General features: G+C 38.1%; 4 protein-coding genes across 8 annotated transcripts; 3 read left to right on the forward strand and 1 right to left on the reverse strand.

Annotated features, from left to right (window-relative positions):
- Nucleotides 1-237: 237 nt before the first annotated feature.
- Nucleotides 238-5,592, reverse strand: LOC116265031 (uncharacterized). Its single transcript, XM_031645547.2, has 6 exons — nucleotides 5,283-5,592; nucleotides 3,237-3,350; nucleotides 1,376-1,456; nucleotides 891-1,063; nucleotides 628-724; nucleotides 238-527 (listed from the first exon to the last, which is right to left on the reverse strand). Exons 1-6 carry the CDS (start codon nucleotides 5,496-5,498, stop codon nucleotides 417-419), a joined length of 792 nt encoding a protein of 263 aa, XP_031501407.1. The 5' UTR covers nucleotides 5,499-5,592; the 3' UTR covers nucleotides 238-416.
- Nucleotides 5,593-8,621: 3,029 nt separating this feature from the next.
- Nucleotides 8,622-9,448, forward strand: LOC116265032 (ubiquitin-40S ribosomal protein S27a). Its single transcript, XM_031645548.2, has one exon. The coding sequence runs from the start codon at nucleotides 8,718-8,720 to the stop codon at nucleotides 9,186-9,188; it is 471 nt and encodes a 156-aa protein (XP_031501408.1). The 5' UTR covers nucleotides 8,622-8,717; the 3' UTR covers nucleotides 9,189-9,448.
- A 5,239-nt stretch (nucleotides 9,449-14,687) lies between these two features.
- Nucleotides 14,688-16,384, forward strand: LOC116264624 (uncharacterized). 2 transcript variants are annotated; one of them, XM_031644951.2, is made up of 4 exons: nucleotides 14,688-14,891; nucleotides 15,124-15,229; nucleotides 15,694-15,771; nucleotides 16,115-16,384. In XM_031644951.2, exons 1-4 carry the CDS (start codon nucleotides 14,832-14,834, stop codon nucleotides 16,156-16,158), a joined length of 288 nt encoding a protein of 95 aa, XP_031500811.1. In that variant the 5' UTR covers nucleotides 14,688-14,831; the 3' UTR covers nucleotides 16,159-16,384. The 2 variants fall into 2 exon arrangements, with proteins under 2 accessions (XP_031500811.1, XP_031500810.1); XM_031644950.2 differs by having other exon boundaries at nucleotides 14,884-14,973.
- A 2,542-nt stretch (nucleotides 16,385-18,926) lies between these two features.
- On the forward strand, nucleotides 18,927-20,438 carry LOC116264616 (uncharacterized). Of its 4 annotated transcripts, none has more exons than XM_031644938.2 (4): nucleotides 18,927-19,140; nucleotides 19,257-19,410; nucleotides 19,807-19,875; nucleotides 20,118-20,438. In XM_031644938.2, exons 1-4 carry the CDS (start codon nucleotides 19,081-19,083, stop codon nucleotides 20,240-20,242), a joined length of 408 nt encoding a protein of 135 aa, XP_031500798.1. In that variant the 5' UTR covers nucleotides 18,927-19,080; the 3' UTR covers nucleotides 20,243-20,438. The 4 variants fall into 4 exon arrangements, with proteins under 4 accessions (XP_031500798.1, XP_031500799.1, XP_031500801.1 ...); XM_031644939.2 differs by having other exon boundaries at nucleotides 18,932-19,140; nucleotides 20,136-20,434; XM_031644941.2 differs by having other exon boundaries at nucleotides 18,933-19,140; nucleotides 19,257-19,362; nucleotides 20,118-20,434.
- The last annotated feature ends 592 nt before the right edge of the window (nucleotides 20,439-21,030 follow it).

Raw genomic sequence — 21,030 nt, forward strand, 5'->3', positions numbered from 1 at the left:
ATGAAAAATAACTCAAAATGAAAAAAAGAAAAGAAAGACAAAAAGTCATTTTTTTTCAAATGAGCAGGAGAAGTTGTTCATAAGAAATCCATCTCCAGCACGGTTTGCCATAATCTCAAGGTACTTCTTTTTGGTTTTGCCAAAAAACTATTTTAAATTCAGTTTTGATGACAAAACCAGGGTTTTAACATGGTTCGAACTTCATTTAAAGGACTCACAAGATGCAATCGGGGCATATAAGCTAGAATCTGTCATTATTTTTGGGTTTGAAATGCTGATTATGTTCCACATAACAATTATTTACAGCAGACCACGACTTCAAGCTCATCTAGGGGACCAACTAGCCTAAAAATTGTGGAAGCTATGCCAGTTACTTTAAGGAACTATAACATATTCAAAAGAAAAGAAAGAGGGCGCTAAATCTCATCAATATCATAATCATGGACCGACAGAGCAAAAGGAGCAATAACAACACTGAAAGTTGTAGTGTTGGCTTTGTCGACGTGCCTCATCTCAAATTCTCCTTCCTGCAAAGTAACATTGTGCTTATTAGATTGACAAGGAAGTTGACGACATGAAGTGAAACTATGGAGCCAAAGGCAACCATGAACAGCAATTCAAGCTTACCATCTTCCCGGAAGAAGTTCCTAAGGGGCATGCAGAAGAATACTCGAAATTTGTCCGTGGATGTATCACTGGTTGCTCTCCTATCACACCCATCCCCCTAAGGGAAAAGGAAAGAGTTAATAAAGGCAGGCAACACACACATACACACACAGAAAGAGAGAGAGAGAGCACTGGCAGCCCTCCTCTAACACCCATTCCCCTAGTAGAAAAAGGATTGATTTAACAAATCCATGCAACAAGACAGAGAAAGAGCGAGCATATACCACACGTGCTCAGTTTTTCCATGGCCGTCAGTGATGATCCAGTGTCTCCTGAGTAGTTGAACAGGCCGTTCAGAATTGTTGGTAATTCTTATACGATAAGCAAAAAAAAATTGATTTTCTGAAGGCTGACTTCGTCCTTCAATATAAATACTCTTGACATGGACCTGGATGCCCTGAACAATACAACAGAGATTAAAAGATTGAGCTTGTGCCTGTCAAACATGAGCAATAAAGATTAAGTGTCCATATAATAAGGTCCTTCACCCTCTTTAAATGTGTGGGTTGCTGGTTGCAACCACTTAACATGATACATGCAACCCCACTCTGACACTGAAGATACTCTGATATGCGAGGTTTTAGCAGATCAATTTCAAATAAGAGTGAAATATGGGAAAACCAATTTTATGCAGTCCTACTGCAGGAGACACTGTAAATGGAGTGTATACCAGCATCCATGCCGTAGAAAAGGAGGGACAATATTTTACCAAGGTAGTTGCATCACTTGAACATTTTAGCAGTCCACTTGGAGCTAAGAGCTGCAGTTCGTCTCGCAATTTTGCTGCATCCTGACCAAAAAAGCTCAGTAACTCAAACTGGCAATGCACATTTTGAGATATGTTCAGCGATTCACATAAGAGAGTAAACTTCATTGAAACAAGCATGTGCCACATCTTGGGACATTCAACATAGTTGAGTGTGTCAGGCACAACACTTTCACATCTTTATTCTGCTGGCATAGATCAAATCATCAAAATCCAACTAGAAAGACTTGAACCTCAAATTGGATCTAGCTGATTTAAGATCACTCTTAGGTATTCCAGTAAATAGCATCCAGCATCTCAACAGCTATCTACCACTCTGACAACCATAATTTTCTTTTTTCTGTATAAAGCTTTTAGCTATGTTCACTGACATGCTGACAGCATTGCAAAAACAGGGAACGAGTACATTTTAAAAATGGACTGGTAGGAAAAAAAGGCATATTCGTCTTTTTCACTTAACTATGTCCAGAGAAGCTTTATTTGTTTGTGTTTGACTCGTGAGATACCAAATTAGGTGACATCTTACATAAGCAAAATCACACCAAATGATTAAGCAAATACAAAATCTTAAACGTCACTTCCTTTCAGTGGTAAATTAGACCGATTTTCAGGTGAAAATCTGATTGGAAACTTTAGAATACCCCATGCAAAACTTATGATATCTTTTAAATGTTAGGCCATGGAAAAGGAAACAAAAGGTGATAATCAAACAGAGGCTAAAATCTCAAATTTCTATGGTCAAAAAGAGAAGTGACATGGAAAGCAAAAAAGAAAAAAAGTAAAAAAGAGAGAGCAATGAAATCCAGCTGTTCAAGAACCAGGTAAAAAGCAGCTGAGGCTGAATATGGTTGAAAAGTGAAGTTACACATGGATGACTGAAGTCATTCAGCATTTGGGCTAGACAGAAACCAATCAAGAGTTATGAAGGTAATTCTGCACTGACAGTATAAGGTATGATGAGACACTAGACAGTGATTATGTCCAAGAAGCAACCATTTTGTTCATGTCTTCAATGCTGTATTTGCAACGACACTTGCACATTTTGAAAAACACAGCTTCTATCAGTTGTATTTGCAACATTGCTGTTGTACGTTAGAAATGCAGTTTTCTGCCTGGAATATATTCCAAGAACCCAATCCTAAAGATGCCTAACCGACCTTATCCTTAAGGTTCACCTGTTAATCGGTTCCAGTCTTTAACGTGGGCATTCTTGTCCACCAATCTACCAGGAACAGAGGGGCAAATGGTAGTTCATTGCATTGGAAGGACCTGCTAATATATTTATTTGTTCCATTTTAAAAAAAATACATAAAGAGAGATTGACCAAGAGTCAGCCTCTGGTTTTGGTGCCAAAGAGGAAAAGGAACCAAAGTCCTCCCAAATAAGCACTTGTGAATTTTCTGTTCTGGTGCTTCCTCTTTCTTCCTAAAATCCCCACAAAAATCATCCCCCCAAACACAGGGTAGGATCTTATTTCAGAAAAATTGTATACTAAAGCAAGACATGGTGGTAGACCGGCAGTTTATCCAGAAAAATAGTTGAGAGTAACAAATTCACGCATAGTCTATGTCCAATAGTTGGTCTTTCTTATCTGGATTCATTCCAACTAATAATTTTTTTTTAGTTAGTTTTTTCCCTTAGGCCAAATAGACATGAGAAACTCCAAAGGATGTCCAAAAGGATCATGCCTGAGCTCACAAATAAGAAAAATAACTTTGCCACTGATGAACACAACAACAAAGACATCAGCATGGTTCTCATCAACTTCAGTGAAAAAGATGTTCCAAAACTTGACATCAGGTACCTCGAATCTCTCATCTTCAACTGCTTCTTTCAACATTCGACGAAGGCGTAAAACTGGTTCTTCTTCCTCAAATGACCTCAATGAATCTCTAAGTCTTGCAGCTTCCTTGTAATCCTGAAATGAAATATCATATAGGAAGAAGAATAAGAAATCAACCCAAACAACTTAGCGAATAGTGAGTTCAAGAGAAAGACACACAAACAGCAGTATAACATCCACAACAATGCACGATTCAATCAGCTCATGATCAAATATTTGAATTGCTCAACCAAGTAAGGAAAGCAAAAGTTTACCATCGCAACCGCTGCAGCTTATCTGAGATATACAAATAAATTTCACGTCCATCTAAGATCAATCTCAGTAATCAGAATTGAATAAATACACCCCAAAATCAAGCCGGGGGGAATAGAGACAGGCCTATATGCATGAGCTATTATTTCTTATTTGGACTGCATATATTAGAATTACTTAACAGCCATTAGCTATTATTATTGCTCACTACAAGGCAGCTAACCCTGGGTTTCCATCGTCACGGGGATGATTTTATGCACAAATGGGAATTGCTAAAAATGATGATAACTGTAATTTTTGGGTGTGCTCATGTGATGGAAGTTCTTTTGAAATGTATCTGTAAATTCACCAATAAGTACTGAAAACTTATCCTCGAACACAAGTTTTGGTCAAGAAATGAGGCTATGTCCGTTAAACAGTGATGTAGCTTCATCTCCTAACCCAAATTGCTCCAAAATTAACAATTAAACATGACACTATCTTCTTCCTTGGAGTGGCTAACAAAGCATTAAGACGCTAATATAAAGACCTGTACTGTCACTAAGTGCAGGTCAATGAATACACTCTGCCATGAATACATGCACGAACATGCAAACACAAATGGATAACATAGACCAAGTTGATAGCACACACGCACACAATATGATGCCTAGAAATGTGATCTCCTATGTATATACCACCTTTCTGGCGATTTAAACTGTTAAGTCCAACTTGAGCGAGTGATCTTAAAATGTTCAAAACTATATAATTTTAGAAAATATATATCATGGAAATCCATTGTTTAGGTCGGATTTTGTGAATCATAATTTAAGACCGTTAATTAACTGGTCTACACATCATTTTTTCCCACGATTTCTTCATATATTTTTTCATGAATTTTTTTAATTCCCATTGAACTTTTCGGTTGGATTCATCAAAGATAACTTTGGAAAACACCCTAAATTTCATATTTATATATGCATACATACATACGTGTGTTTGTATATATATGTGTGTGTAGAGTAATTGGTAGATCCCAGACAACTAGGTCAGGGACAAAAAACAGACCCTCCTAAATTGATTGTTAAAGTACTTTCTTGTATAATCTAACCGTATAAATGGGACTTTTAAATTTTTAATAATGTTTTAATGAGAAGTTATAGTACTAAAAAAATGGAAGGCTTTTATGACACCAAATTTTTAATAGTATAGAAACAAGCGTTGTTCTTCAAAACAACTTGAATTAAGACATGTTTTATGTTGAATCAGTATTTATAAACAAAGTAGTTGATCAGTAGGGCGGAAACACTCTAACATAAGAAAAGGGGAAAGAAGAAAGAAAGCCTGACTTGAGTCGATGCAAAGGAAAAACTTTACATGCAGCCACGGCCTCAGATTTTAAGAAAAGCTAAATCATTATATTTCCGATCACGTATTACTATTTCAATAAACGGAATTTAAACAAACAATGTCCATCATATCCATCATAAGAAGCTTTGAAACTAAACAAATATGCGAAACAAACAAAATACCTATACTTCTTTTTTCTACTTCTTCCCGTCATCGCCGAAATCTTTCTTAAATCTAAATACTGATCACCATTACTAAAAATTAGAACACCCAAATCACTTCGACTGAGTCAATATCTCGACATCCTAAATTCGAAATCACATAAACACTAGAGCGAAAAATCGAATTATGATGGCTATCAGTCAAATAAGCCCACCGAGCAATTCACCAGAGGATAAAGATCAATCAGAAAGCGTGGAACCGGACCTCAGATTTCGCCGCAACGGCCATCTGCTGCTTCAGTAGAGCGTAGGTCTGACGCCGGCTTAAAGACCGTTGGGAAACCTCTCCACCATTGTCCTGGGAAGAAGAAGCAACCACCCTGAACAGTAGATCAGGTTTCCGGGAATTGCAGCTCCATGACAACGGTTTTCTCAGACTTGGGCTGCGAGCGGCAAAGAACTTCAAGCTCGACATTTCCATCCTTCGCCTCTTCACCTTCCTCTCTTTGCCCTTCCCCCTCAGAATTTTCCGTTGAATTCGATGTTTGAATCTACCGCCATGGCGGAGAATTAGTTGCTCCGGCGTGGAGGAGATCTTTCGGGGCTCTTATAGGAAGCCTAGATGACGAAAACAACCCCGACCCTCATGAACGTTTGCGGAACCTGCCACTGCTTTGGTTCTATTGGCTTCAGTGGTCTCGACTCGGCTCGACCCCGGCCCAAGCCTTGTTCGATGATCTAAGACCAAGTTTTTCTCTTCTTAAGGAAAAGTAAGTTCGAATTTTTGGTTCAGTCGAAGAATTCTCGAAACTGTCTTTCTTATTTTATTCATGAGTTGCATTGGTGTCTGATGTAAATTTCATAATATATATTAATTAATATACTAGTCTCATTGCACAATAAAAGTATTTTTGAGTTAAAACAAACTTATCAAATGTGATAAATGTTAAAAGTAATCCTTTTGTTCAAATAATATAAAAACATAGCCCATAGATATATTTGTAGATCAGTTTTATGTATGATTTGGTCTTATCTGAGAATGCATATCCTTTGAAATAAAGTTAAATTGTACCATCAATCAAAAAGCAAGTTCAATCTACCACATTGTGTGCTTATCATTTCTGGTTTCAATTCAGCACTAAAATCCAAACTTTCTTCAAATTTGTCATGAATATCTCCAAAATAATATGTTTTTACGTTATTTATATTAATACAACAAATTATTGCAAAAACAATACTTCAACAAAACAAATAGTGTGAAAAGTGTGTTGCAAACAATATTATGGGCAGACAGCCTTATGAAAGTTGTTCATTTTTGGATAATACACCAAAGTGACCTTGTTGTCTAAGGCTGGTTCATCTTAAAGGTGAATCTAATCTGAAATCCATATTCATTAGGACCCATTGTCTAAAGAAACAGTGGATTTCAGATCCACATCAAGTGACAAAAACCTCAGATCCAAAGTCCAACCACAAATGGAGAGGTTGGACCTTGGATTCTCAAATCAAAGATTTTAGTGATCCAATATCACCTTGAATCATACCCGACCCGTATCTTAAAACACAAACATAGACTCACCTATGATTTTGGAGACCTTGATTAATGATTAATGGCAAGTTCGTGGTTCTTTTGAAGATTTGGGAGTTTTTTATGCGGTGCCCTTTGGTTCTGCTAAAAATCCAAACAACCCGACCACAAGTTTGCGTTTTTCCCTCTTCACCACATTTTTTTTTCCCTTTCTCTTTTTTTTTTAATGTTTTGTTTTCTTGTGGATGAAAACAGCAAAATGTGGTGCTTCTATTGCCTCATGGAATTGCATTTATCTTGGAACTTGTTTTCCTTTTCCTTTAAATGTGGGTCGGAGTAAGTTCAATAATTTGGATTTGGAGTTCAATAAAGTTCATTCATTGTGCACTTTCTCTATAAAAGAGACCCGCCGCTCAACAGGAAAACTCATTGTCAGTAAAGAGCCGAAGTTTTCGCCTAACCTCTCGTCCCTTTAAAAATAGTTTGGTAGCAAAAACACGTTATAAATGTCGAATGAATCTGTTGCTGAGGTTGGAGCGAATTTATGGAGCAAGCGTCGAGACATATTTACAAAACACTAAAAAAGTGTCTCTGCTACTACCAAATGACTCTGTAGAATGTTTGGCATATTAATCGTCTCATGAATCTACCTTGACAAATTCATAAAACACTTTTTGGGTCAGGTACTTAAGACAATAACATTATGTTATAATACATTATTTGCTTTTGGTGTTTTAGGTGTTGCGCTTCATTGTGCATCAACTTGTCCCATGTTTACAACACTAGAGGACAATGTTTCTAGCACTTGAAATAAACAGTGCACCCCAAACCATTGTGCCAATTCCTTCACAAACTTATACACTTTCACTTGAATTTAAACTTATGAATGACAGGTTGAACCAGCAGGACTGTTCTCTTAGTTTTACAGCTTGTTGTTCAAGTAATATAATAAACACACATATATATATATATAATCAATATGTGAGTTTATATATTTAATTGGAATTATACATACATTTAAACGCACATGCACATATATATACAAGGAAACCCTTGTCAAAAATGTTTGCACCTTTTATTGATAAAAAAAAAATGCATACACAGCAAACCTTCAAATATTTCTCAACAAAAGGCAGCAAAAGGCTAATATATGACATATGATTGCACTATATTGTTTCAATCACACGGTTGACAAATCAAAACAAAAAAACACGACTTTTTTTTAGGTAAGCGGGGTTTGACTCACTGCTCGTGCTCGAATAAAGCAGAAACCCCCACCCAACCCTTCATTCTTTAGTGTACAGGGCATGTGTCGTCGATACTTCGATATGTCATTCTTCAACTTGCATGTGAGTGACCCCTCGTTTGAGGCAAATATGTGAGGTCGAGAGACACGAAAAATGGAAAATAGTTACATGAAACCTCTCGGAAATATGATCTCCAGTTGAACATGCTTCCTATTCTGCATGGTACAGATTTATTAGTATTTTTTGTTTTATATTTTTTGGTTTTGTTTGGGATTTTTTTGTTTTCGGGTTTACTTTAAAAAACCACGTTAACAAATTCATTACTTTTTAAATTGTTAGCAAATTTTGTATATTTTCGGGGAGTGAGATTAAATTTAATCCTTCCTCTCACCCGAAAGTGGGGGCAGAGGTAAACGTTGCGTACCGTTCGAACCGGACGTATCGTTTAATAGGAAATGATAAACGATCCGATACTCAAACGAATAAAACATCGTTGTTAAAATCATTATACAAGGGCCTTTATGGGCCGATACGCATCGTTTCACCACCAAGATAATGCCACGAGGCCGATCCGGCGCTTGGATTTATCAGCCGATACAGACCTCTATTGGGCGTTAAAACTTTTATGAAAATTTTAGGAGAAATAAAATATTTTATTTTATGGAAATCAGTGAAAAAATCAAAGTGAAAATACAACGAAAATTATTTTAACGATAGCCAACACTATGTAACACGTAACAGGCGATACGACGCCATAGTTCGTATCGCTACTCTCGATACGCCGATACTTACGATATCGTATAAAGCGCTCCGCCTTCTGAAACCCTAATCTCTCATCCTCTCCCCTCCTTTTGGCTCCCGCCCTTCTGGTTCCTCCTCCTCCCTTCTTGCTTCCTCTCACTCCGTCCTTCTGCATCTAGCGAAGATGCAGATCTTCGTGAAGACCCTGACGGGGAAGACCATCACCCTCGAGGTGGAGTCTTCCGACACCATCGACAACGTGAAGGCCAAGATCCAAGACAAGGAGGGCATCCCCCCGGACCAGCAGCGCCTCATCTTCGCCGGTAAGCAGCTCGAGGACGGCCGCACCCTCGCCGACTACAACATCCAGAAGGAATCCACCCTTCACCTCGTTCTCCGCCTCCGTGGTGGCGCCAAGAAGAGGAAGAAGAAGACCTACACTAAGCCCAAGAAGATCAAGCACAAGAAGAAGAAGGTCAAGCTCGCAGTCCTCCAGTTCTACAAGGTTGACGACTCCGGCAAGGTCCAGCGGCTCCGGAAGGAGTGCCCCAACGCCGACTGCGGCGCCGGGACGTTCATGGCCAATCATTTTGATCGGCACTACTGCGGCAAGTGCGGGCTCACCTATGTGTACCAGAAGGCCGGGGGAGATTAGCGCGGGCGAAGGTTCTGTCTTCGTTTGATTCTTCTTCCTCGTTTGGCTTTTGTCCGGATTATGATGGAAATGAACTCTTTTGTAGGGTTTTGCTATTCGAGTTTTATTAGCATATAGCTCTTCTTCTTTAGATTTAAGAATATGGGACGGACTATTTCTGTTTTTGATTTGGATGAGATTCGAATGCTCTATACTTTTGATATGAAAGTTGGTTATCTGTTTTGATGATTACCTTTTCAATATGAGGGAATTATTCTTAATTTGGTCTATGTTTCATCTTCTATTATGGTAATGCTTTTAGCATTCAACATGTGTGGTTTTGCTTCCTATGGTGAGGATATATATTGTGCAGATGGATTGCATTCATTTGTTTTCTCTTGACCGGTTATGTTGCTTTAGAAGCAAATCGAATCAAAGAGGAAAGGGTCAAGAGTACGAGGGCAATGACAAACAATGTCGCCCTGTAGATTCACGACGTGATTCTTTGTCAAATGTGAAGTAGGTTTTTGTTCCTGCCAATACTCGTACGCTTAATTTTGGGTGTCGTACTTGGCTAGACGATTGAACATGTGGAGTATCGTATGTCAGTTTGTTTCATTGACTTTTGTTGTCCTTGTGTCATTTTCCCACTGATTTTGCAGTTTTGTTTTTTTTTTCTGCTGCCATTACTACCTTGTAATTTATATGAAATTATCGACATTTGTGATATTTGATCCTTACTGGATGGATTTCATGTGGCCTTTCCGCCGGAGTTGGACGTGTCATCAGTTTTTTCTCCATTTCTTATTCTTGTTTGATGTCATGTCTAATGGCATGGTTTGATGAATCAGTGGGTGCCAAGCTCAATCTTCTCTTTGTTCACACTTTTTCTTTATATACATTTATTTGAAAGTTTGGTTATATGCATCATTTAGCGAGTATGAATTCTGGAAAGCATTTAACAATAGGTTTTGTGGATGGTGAGCGTTAATGTTTAGAGGAGTTTGGGGCACATATATGCCCTGTGCAGCTAATCTCTAACATGTTCTTATTGCTCTTTTGGTTCCACATGTTGCAATATGAATAATTCTGATTCATGGGGTTCTCAATATGAATTGAATTCCTATGCGTTGTATAGAAATCCATTTTAGTTTACTTGCAAATCAGCATTCTTTTGATTGCGTGCATTTCCTTGTCTGAATTTTAATTGGATTGCTATTCTTTGGGATTCATGTGAGAAATCAGGAATACTTCAAACATGAATATGGTAGGTAGTAGATGTACAATCCATATTTATGTATTGGAAGGGAACAAACATCAGAAAAGTAGTGTTAATTGTGCCCAGAGGATATAGTGTGTTAGATCGTATGAAATGGTGAAAGGCTGGGCATCATCAGGCTGGATAATCGATGGGTACTCGGTACCCACCTGCTCGGGGCCCTGCTTGAGCAAAAAAAAAAAAAGGCATTAGGCTGGCCCAGGTGGGCCCGACTAAGCCAGTTCGGCCTGAAAAGATTTTTTTTAATTTTATTGATTTTTTTATATAATTATGATATTTAATCAATATTATATGTGTGTATACTAAAATGTTAAGTTTCATCTAATGTCCGAAGGGATATGACCGATTTTGCTGTGAGGATTAACTCTTGTTGGTTCCTTTTATGTTATATGTAGTTTATGTCCCTTTGGCGCAAGTTTTCAACATCTGTGTGAAACAATTGTTCCGTGCTATTTTCAAATGCGATCTTTTTATCTTCTCAACCTTCATGTTGTCACCGTATTCACCTTCTGGACTTTACTTTTTTGGCTAACCTTTACAATACTAGGTGAGTTGTCTCCAAGTCCAAGATAGATAGTCTCTGTGTCCATGAATTGCACTCATATGTAGAAGGTTGGCAGACCCTGTTAATCTGCTATGTACAGTTTTTTCTTTTGTACAAGCGCTAGGCTTGTTTAAATTGTTCAGAAGAGAACTCCACCACTTCATCATCATGATGCGATCAAGTGTCTGTGTAGCATTTCTTGCTTGCGAATGTCATGAAGGATGAATATTTTCCTATGTAGATTATGGTTCAGTTAAATGTTAGACTGTCATGCCGGCCTTTTTTGAGTTTGTCGCAATCAATCGTTCGGAAGATTGATTTTGGTCTCATTATGTTTCTTTATTCGAATTGGTTCTTATTACAAAGGTATGATGAGTAACCAGTGTTGTATTCGGTGGTGTCTCAGGAGGAAATTATCAGGTTTGAAGTTCTCTTCCTCGGAGAGCACAATTTTGACATTTTGAAAATTGGACCCCCAAACGCCCTTCCTGTAATATCAACCATTAAATCCTTATGGACGTAGTCGAAGTTGATTAAAGCAAGTTCTTTTACGGGTTTACCTGTGGGGTGGGACTTTCAGGTGCGGCGATTTGAGTCCATAGCAACAGCTTACTATCCCATGAATTTACATAAAAAAAATAGAGTAGATTCAAACACTTGTCACGACCACATTTTGAAGGTAGATTCATGGGGTAGTAGCAATGAATTTTAAGGTAGATTCATGAGATTAGTAGCAATGAGTTACTGTTTTCAAACATAAGCTTATTTCTCAACCAAACTCTCGCTTTTAGTTCTTCTGCTTCAGTCTTAAGATAATGGAATGGATGAATAAGACTTATTATGCTTTTGCCATTAGCCTTTTGGAGCAGACCTGTATAAGTTAGTAGATCCTTCTGAGATCGATGGACAAATTATCTGCACTGTACGATACGGCAATCTTATCAAAAGATTGGAAATTGCCACTCCACAAAAAGAAAGAACAAGGGAAAAAGTGGAATAAAAAGACCTCTTTAACATTTTGAAAATGACCTTCTAAGAGGTCGTTTGATTCATGTTCCATCAACAGGAAGGACGAGGGCATCTTGTTCTCCACACCCCTCTATTCTATCCTATTGGACATTATAGTTTGCTGTTTGATGAGATTAAGAACACAACCGTGTGTTTGTTCTGTCCCGTGTTTGATATCCTGCTTTTTCAAGCAGCTGCAAGAAGAGAGTTTCCGAATGGATGATTTATTGCTTGAAGAAAGCATTCAATACCTCATTGCCACATTATTACTCCAAAGGTTCAATTAAAGTATACAACCAATAAGGTTAAGGGAAATGAAGTATGTGTATTCACATGTCACCATGTTTATCCATTGGCAAGTTGGGATTCAAGATTTTTTCAAATTTCCCTCTTCTTGTATATGCATTCCTCCATATCCAATAAATTCCTTGGGAAAAATCATGTATATGCATCCCCATATCCAACAAGAAGAAGTAATTAAACAATAGAGGAGAATGTCTCATATAAGGATAAACAATTTAGAATTTCTTTTCTTAGCTTTAAAATTTTGTGCCTCTCTTGATAACTAAAATTTCTTAGCGCTCTTCTTTGTCCCAAGTCACTCCCCAATGGGATATGTTTTCCCTTTTTCAATTCCCTTCATGCCTCAAAAATAATTGATTTTCCCATTGCTTTTCTTCTTGTAGCTCTCTTGAATGGTGGTTGTGGGATTTTGGATCTCCGTGGATACGCAATCTTAGATGGAGACGGGGCTTGGGCCATGGCCGTTGTGAGCGCAAGAAAAAAAAAATTATATTAAAAAAATCAAATTTTTTTACTTTGGCCCGACCCGTTGCTCCTCTTGGCTCGACCCACGGATTGTTTGGCCTGCTCTTAAAAAAAAATCCTGGCTTCGCTCCTGAATGAAAAACGGAAACCATAAAAAAAAACCAAAGTTGTTCATCCTTATACGGGATGCCCTCTATTGTTTCGGCAGTATCTCCATAGTTACTTCCCCTGGTTGGATCTGGAGAGGCATATACATATTTTTTCTTATAAAACTTGTTGGATATGGAGGAATGCATATACAAACAGAGAAACTGTTGAGAAATTTGAGAAACCTTAGATCCAAACTTGCCAGTGAATCAACATGCATGGTAAAATATTATTTCCCTAAATCCTACTGGCTGTATAGTTTAGTTGAACCGTTGAAGCTGCTATGAGGTGTTGAGTGCTTTATTCAATCAATAAATTATCTATAAAGAGGGTGAAGAAAAAAATAACTGATTGCTGAGTGACTCTGGTTTACTATTCAATTTTCCTCTCTCTCTCTCTCTCTCTCTCTCTCTCTCTCTCTATGGACCATTGCCAAAAAGTAAAAGGAAAAATGGGTGTTGAGGTTCATCCCTACCACCCGGAACGAAGCTTGAAAGTTTCCTTCCTCTACCTTCGGGGTCCTGAGCTGAGTCAGTATCAACAATTGCAACAATTGACCATTCAATTCAAATGGCATGCCCCATCACTTTAACACCAACAAGACTCGAACTAGAGACCTGTGTTTTTATAAACTCGACCTAACCCAACCACTATGCCACTAGACCAATATGATAGTTAAATTGCTTTGCAATGCTCCAAAAAAATATGACCTGCTCTTTGGCACCATTGGGTAGTAAGTGGCAAGTTATTGGTTTTATATCTTTCGATGTCAAATTTCTTGTCTACGGGGAAAAATGATGCAGTGGTTAGTTGACATGCGATGCAAATTGCATCCCTTTATTTTTGTAAAACATAATATATAAGCTATTGATCTGCTTTTAAAAAACTAAGATTGTGAATATATCTGATTTTAATCGGATATTTAATTCAACCAATTTGAGAAAATTGGATATGAGAAAAAAAATATTTAAGGATTTAAGATATGACATCTGATTAGACTACGATTTAAATATACATAAATATAAATATCAGATCAAATTCAGATAAGTATTCATATTAGGTTTATTTTCACACAAATATCATATAGCTAATACAAATAGATTTAAGATAAGAACCCTTTGAAATGAGTAAAATTTGGTTGAAGCTTCAGATTGAGACTCAAATATGAATATAAAAATTGAATTTGGATTAAATTCAATATTGTAAAATCAGATTTTGGGTTTGGATTTAGATGTGTATTCGAATTCAAACATGTGAATATTCGAAAAAAATATATTGATTAACGGCATATTTGATTTGAATCCGATTCTTTCCTTAAAAAAAAATCAAACGTAATAAATAAACAATGCCATCTAAAAATTTCATATTTTAGTCTCTACCAATTTTAACAATTTCCTTTTTCAATTCCTATTTAAATCTATTATCAAGATGATTTAATGAAAAAAATAAATTCACATATTCTCGAGACGTCTACGGAGCAGCACGTGAACAGCTTACCGATGCCACGTAGCGTTCGTGGTCCCCATCCTCCGGTTGGGTCCCTACCCGCATTAAAGCGCGGACCATGACGCAAGTGGGACCCAGGAGGACCCACATGGTCCTACTCTGGTGGCTGCATCGTTGACACGTCAGCTTGGTGGTCCCGCCTCCTCCCTCTCCGAGCAGCGGATGAGGGGAGGGAAATCCGCAGCGGTGGATATCGGCGCACCCTCGGCCTATCGCTTCGGATAGCATCAGGATAACAATTTCAACTCACCGCAACCCTCTCCCGAAGATACAGGAAAAGTCCCATGTACTGTACGCCTTCAAATGTCTCTTTTCTTCCTTCTTTTGTTTCTTCCCCTCACATAAACTCTCTCTCCTTCTTCTGTTCAATCTGATCGTTTGTCCACTTTTGAGCGACCAGAAAAGGGGGAGAATGTGCCAAGGCGGCCACCAACCTTGTTTGTATTGCCACCCTCATGGCTACATCAGAATGGTATATGATAAAACTACTTTTATTATTAGTTTATTGTATTTATTTATTTGTTGTAGTAGCTCGTCAACATGTGATCACAGAGGTATACATGGCTGCATTTTGTTTTGGTTCTTTAATTCTGTTGATGGTACAATCTCCTGTTTCTAGTTGTTGCTGTTGGGCTGATGATGATGATGATAATGATCTTCTTCACGTTTTTTTCTATGGGATTAATCTTGTGTTTGCTGTTCAGGTGCAGCATCTGATAGAGGTCTGCTTGATCCTTCGCATGGGCATGGACGACTGCGTCGAGGCGCTCGCTCAGCATGCAGGCATCCAACCTCTGGTCACTTTGACAGGTGATCGTCTCTCTCTCTCTTGTCAGGACAGTTTCTTCACCTATATCACTCTCTCCTTTGCTAGACCAAGCAACTCAGAAGATTGTCATGAGATGATTCCAAGTTTCGATCAGTTTGGAGATTATGCTTCTAAGTTTAGACAGATTTCTCTTTGAAAAATGAAGGAACTTGAGCATTTCATGCACGCCTCTGTGGTAGTGACCAATAAATTAGTTTGATAACTTGATTGCCGCAGAAATGGCCAAATTTCTCTTCATTTTTTCTGTTTTCTCTTCTCACTGACCATTTCATGAAGATGCATTTTTTTTTTCTACTTGTTGCATGGAGCCAATTTGATACTGTAAGGATTTGTCGAGTTTCTTGAAATTTTCGAGAGGTTTTCCAGAGGAAGCTCGTTCTATTTTATTTTTCCTTTCTCCCATTCGGAAATTGTTTCTGATTGACATGTTTCAAAACGCGTGCAGTTTGGAGGGAGCTGATGAAGGAAAACAGGGAATTCTTTCAGGCTTACTCCCCAGCTACTTCTGAAAACTCACCTGCAAGTAAGATGTTGGGAAAGAATATTATTCTCTTTTAGTTCTTTTATTTAATTTTTAGTGATGTATAACTTCCAATACATTCACCCAAAGGAGAACATATATAGGAATTCCCTCACCATTTGTCCCACAAGAGTAGAATCATTAATTTCCATGTGATTCATATAATATGCAACCTGGATCATACCCATCTCAACAGTGGATTCATCATTTTAGAAACTAAAATTAGTGCACTTCCTTGGTACCAAATGCCAATCTACAAGTTTCCAGGCCAGCATTTAAAAGATCCTTCAATAATTTCTTGGTTTAGCTTTTTACTGACATTAATAATCTATGCTGGTTTCCACAGACAAGCCACTCCAATGCTCATTTGGGACCCGAACAAGGAGGTGATATGACGAAACGTTTAATCTATTTTAAATGGAAGCCGATCCATCAACGGAAGTTGGAGAAATTTTGGTGGTGCAGAGAAAGATTGTATTAGCTTATGTCATACCTTGTGCCAACACGCTCATATGTAATTACCCAAATTTATATCTGAGAAGAACAAACACTTCGTCCATGCATACTGTTACATATATATAATGAGAATCCGTGGTAAATTCCGCTTATACCTTGACATGTAGATTGCAGATACGGTTTTATGAAGAATAAATTCGTGGTGTGGTGTGAAGAACTTTTCAGAGTGTGAGGCTGTTATATGACTTAGCACTTCTCTCTCTCTCTCTCTCTCTCTTTCTCTCTCTAGCACACACATATACATGCACAGACACCAAGAGAAATTTATTACAACAAGGGTCGCATTATTCATAGGCGGCAATTTGTGGGTTCCAAGTGCATGCATATTCGTATATACATACAGAGAAACATACACACACTGAACACACGCAGAGAGAGAGAGAGAGAGAGAGAGAGACGCTTATAGTGGTTGTAGTATTCACTGAACTTTGTGGATTTCAAGTGCATGAATATGCGTACAAACATAGGAAGACGAGTTGTAGATTTAGAGAGAGGCCAGATGCTTGTCGTGTCGTGGTGGTTGTATTAGCCACAGCCTGTAGGAATTTTTGTGGATTTCAAGTGCATTGAGAGAGATCTGGCCGACAAAATGGAAAATGATTAAAAAACAAAGTATGGTGACAAGGCGTCACCAATATGAAGAGATAAAAATGGCATAAGATAAAAATTAGCAAAGAAAATAAACAAAAAATATGAATAACATCAACTAGAACTAGAACAAAGCAAGAAGAGGAGGAGAAAGAGAGAGAGAGAGAGAGCTAGTCAGAAACAAAAGTCTACACATCTGCCGTTATAATACTTCCAATTGAAGCAACTTGCTGCCGCGTCCCAAAGAGACAGAGAGAGAGAGAGAGAGGTTGTATTGTCCACAGCCTGCATGAATTTGTGGACTTCAAGTGCATGAATATGCATGTGCACATGCATAGAGAGAGATATTTGTAGTGAATGTATTACCCACCACTTATATACACGCACATGCAGGTGCAACATTCAATTAAATATACACATAAATAAATCATTATACCCTCAATATGCAGTATGACGTTTAATTATATGTCCCTTCAACTTAAGCCTCGTTTATTCAATTTTCACAGACTTTTTCCGTCTAAGACATTATGAACGGAACATTACAAGTTTTGTTGCGTGAGAGCAGCAAACAACATGGTTAAAGAGAGAGAGAGAGAGAGAAATAGTTGATGCTCAACAAGATTACCGAGAGAATTTTTCTCACCTTAACATTAATTTTCGTGGAAAAATAAATCCCGCTCCTACCGCGGGGTTGCTTTATTCCACGATTCTTTTTTCCATTTATTTAGACTGAAACAGTCAGGGCGTCCTAACTGCTTTCCTTGAGTCACGTACCTTGGAAATGTATAAAAGAAATTTCAACTTCTTCATAGTTGCGTCCATTTTTCATTGTCTGTAATGAAGATCTCTGCAACCACCAGTAGCTATATTTCCCTTTTCTTGAACATGCAGCAGTTGAATAGTCTGAATGCGCCAATATCTGCACCGATCTTTTTGAAATCATCTCGCTGAGCGTTAGCTATTTTCTGATATACTGAGATCGAATTAGTATGTTCGGTCACTCTCCCACCAATTACAGAAACAAAGTGTCAATGGTTCAATGCTTTTAAAGAAAAAGAAATTAAGTACCAAAATCCACACTTTATGAGATATATATACTGTCTAAACATGAATCCATGGCGAGATAGAATCCACAATTTGTAAGAAACACTGTGTAGACAGACAACTATTTTGGTACTTCAAATTTCTAATCCGTTTGATTAACTAGCAAGAACTTGAAAGGAGGTGGAAGATTTTAGATCCTCGGACTAAGACTTTAAAAGGGTATTTGATAAAGATCCATGTGTGGATCTGACGTGACCAATGATTTATAGTGAAATCCTTGGTTTATCAAACCAACAATTTTAAGTTAATCCTAAGATCCACTCTTGAAATCCTTAGTTTACCATTTTATTTTTTGAGGTTGCGTTTGATAGCCTCGGATCTAAGATCTGAGGCTACATAAGAAGTGTGGTATGAGAGATCTTCATTTTAAATATAATGAGGACCTAAATAACACAAATTTGAAATCTATGCTACATATTAAAAACCATGGATTTATGATCGGATTTAGGAGGAGGGGGAAAGGTTCCGATCTTATCATCGCAGTTCTGAGATATCATCCGCGGTGAAACAAACACAACCAAAACAAAAATGTTTGTTAAAATGATTAATTACAGGGATCGAATGAGAGGCAAACAAATGGCTTTAAGTGATTTCAAACCAGCTCATACTTCTTTAATGAAAAGAATGAGATGGAGCAAAGGTGACGGAGTCGGACATTCTTTGTATGACAGACTAAAAGATGAACAACATGGGTCCCACCTTGACCTATACAAATCGAGGCAGGCACTGGGGCCCACACCAACTTGAGAGTGAAACGTGTCAAAGAGATGGATCTTCCCGTCACCTGGCTCTTTCGGACCATAGCAGCATTCAAAGGCCATGAATTGAGGTAGGGCCATCCTCAAGTGGCCGCCATGGCCGCCACGCTCTTATCCCCACAATCGGATGAGGGAGAATCCATAGTATTGGATGTGCTTGAACCATTGATCTTCCACTTGGATAGCACCAGATTACAAATAATCAAAAGCGGGTTCCTTCCCCATCTCACGAAGACATTTAATGAAATACATAATACTCCTGTTGATCATGAAACCTTTGTTACTTTGATCACCTTGTGTAGTACCTTTGCCAACCAGAAGAAGAAGAAGAAGAAGAAAGAAGAAGATGTGTCTGGGCAGAGAGCAACCTTGTCTGTGTTGCCAACCTCGCAGTTATATCAGAATGGTACTGAGAAACTGCCCTTTAATTATCAGAATACATAGGAGGTGATGTTTATCTATTTGCAGAGGGAAGCCATGAATGTGATCTTGTGATGTTTCTTGTTCTGTGGTGTGGTTTAGGTGCAGCATCTGATAGAGAGGTGCTTGATCCTGCGCATGGCCCGCGATGACTGCGTCCAAGCGCTTGCCCGGCACGCGGGCATTGAACCGCTGGTTACTTTGACCGGTGATCCCTCTCTTCCCTTCCCAGCAATGCCTGTGACTTCTGATCTACGTGAGAACACTTGCTAGGTTTCTGTTTGGCAACTGCTGATCTCTCTCTCTCTCTCAATTCTTTCTGTGACTTCCGATGATCTACGTCAGAACACTCACCAGGATTCTGTTTCACGACTCTCTTCTTCTTCTTCTTGTGACTTCTGATCCACGCCAGATTGACAGCACCGGAGTTGAACTTTGTTAGTAGCAGTACCATATGATTTAGTGATCTGCGTTAGCACACTTACATAAACTTAATTTCAAGATTTCATGAGATCGGTCTGTTGAATTCCACAGTGATCTGCGTTAGTGTACTTACATACACTTTCAAGGTTTCATGAGATCGATCTGTTGAATTTCATAGCTTGAAATATGCGTTTATATTTATACGTGTTGATATTTGATGTGCTTGCAGTGTGGAACGAACTCATGAAGGCAAACAAGGAATTCTTCCAAACTTATAATTCAGAAAGCTCACCCACATGTAAGTTTAACTGTGGAAATCTTTTTGCAGCTAAGGAATACAAGTTAAAAGAACTTAATTTTTGCGGATGAAGGGTGACCTAATTAAATCATGTGATTACCAAGAACAGTTGTGCTGCTCAAGTATATGAACTAGAAAGTAATATTCTTACATGTCTAGACAATGAAGCTGATATTGTTTTTGTTGCTTAATGAGGTAGATTAGATCTTCTGTTACTTCAATAACCACTTATATAGATACAGTACTATGTATTTTCTCAGGTAGGCCATTGAATATGGAGTCAAGATTCCGGCAAAGGAGACAGTGGTCAGGGAAACTCAACGAGGATGATGGACCATGGAAGGGGTCTCCAAGAATGGGGAGATGATCGAGTGCATGTCTAAGGAATCTGTGAAAAAGATTAGCTGGTTTATGCAAATCATGGTAGTTTAAGTTAGTCATGTACTACTGCCTTGTGTATGTACTTCTATCTATTGATGGCTCTTTGGGAAGAACCCTATCTTGTACAGCTTCTTGAATTAAAATTGCATTACTTGATTTGCTTTAGAATTGCCAGATATGCTATGGTCCTTGTAAAGAACTAAGTAATCCAAGTAATTTGACTACTGACTACAAGAGCGGAGCCAGAATTAAAGTTTTAAATTTTGACAGGAGCCAAAATGTTATTTTTCGAAATTCTTAATTTGACTACTGACTCACCTTAATTATACAAGTACTTAACTGAAATATACAGCAAAGCCTGCATTTCTATAGTATATTCTACATATATATCATTCTACGGAGGCATATGATTGATTTCAATGTCTTCCTTGAGTAATTATGAGATAAACAAAATCTTGTGCTCAAGACCATGAAGTCTGAGTCCTCTTCAAGACAGCTTCGTCTACATGAAAGTTGGTAAGAGTTCAGGGAAATCATTTTCGGCATCACTAATACAACAATTTGTTTTCAGTAGTTGATTCTCTCTCTCTCTCTCTCTGTGTGTGTGTGTGTGTGTGCGTGTGTGTGTGTGTGTGCAGAATAAAGGACTAATTTAGAACTGATTATAAAGTAATTAAGTCAGCTGTTACTATAGAATCATGAAATGAGTTAGCTGGCCATGATAAAAACGAGGGCAAAAATACCAAATTACCAACTTCTAAGCGAAAATGAGTG

The sequence above is a fragment of the Nymphaea colorata genome, chromosome 11 (assembly GCF_008831285.2).
Source record: "Nymphaea colorata isolate Beijing-Zhang1983 chromosome 11, ASM883128v2, whole genome shotgun sequence".
Lineage (NCBI taxonomy): Eukaryota > Viridiplantae > Streptophyta > Magnoliopsida > Nymphaeales > Nymphaeaceae > Nymphaea > Nymphaea colorata.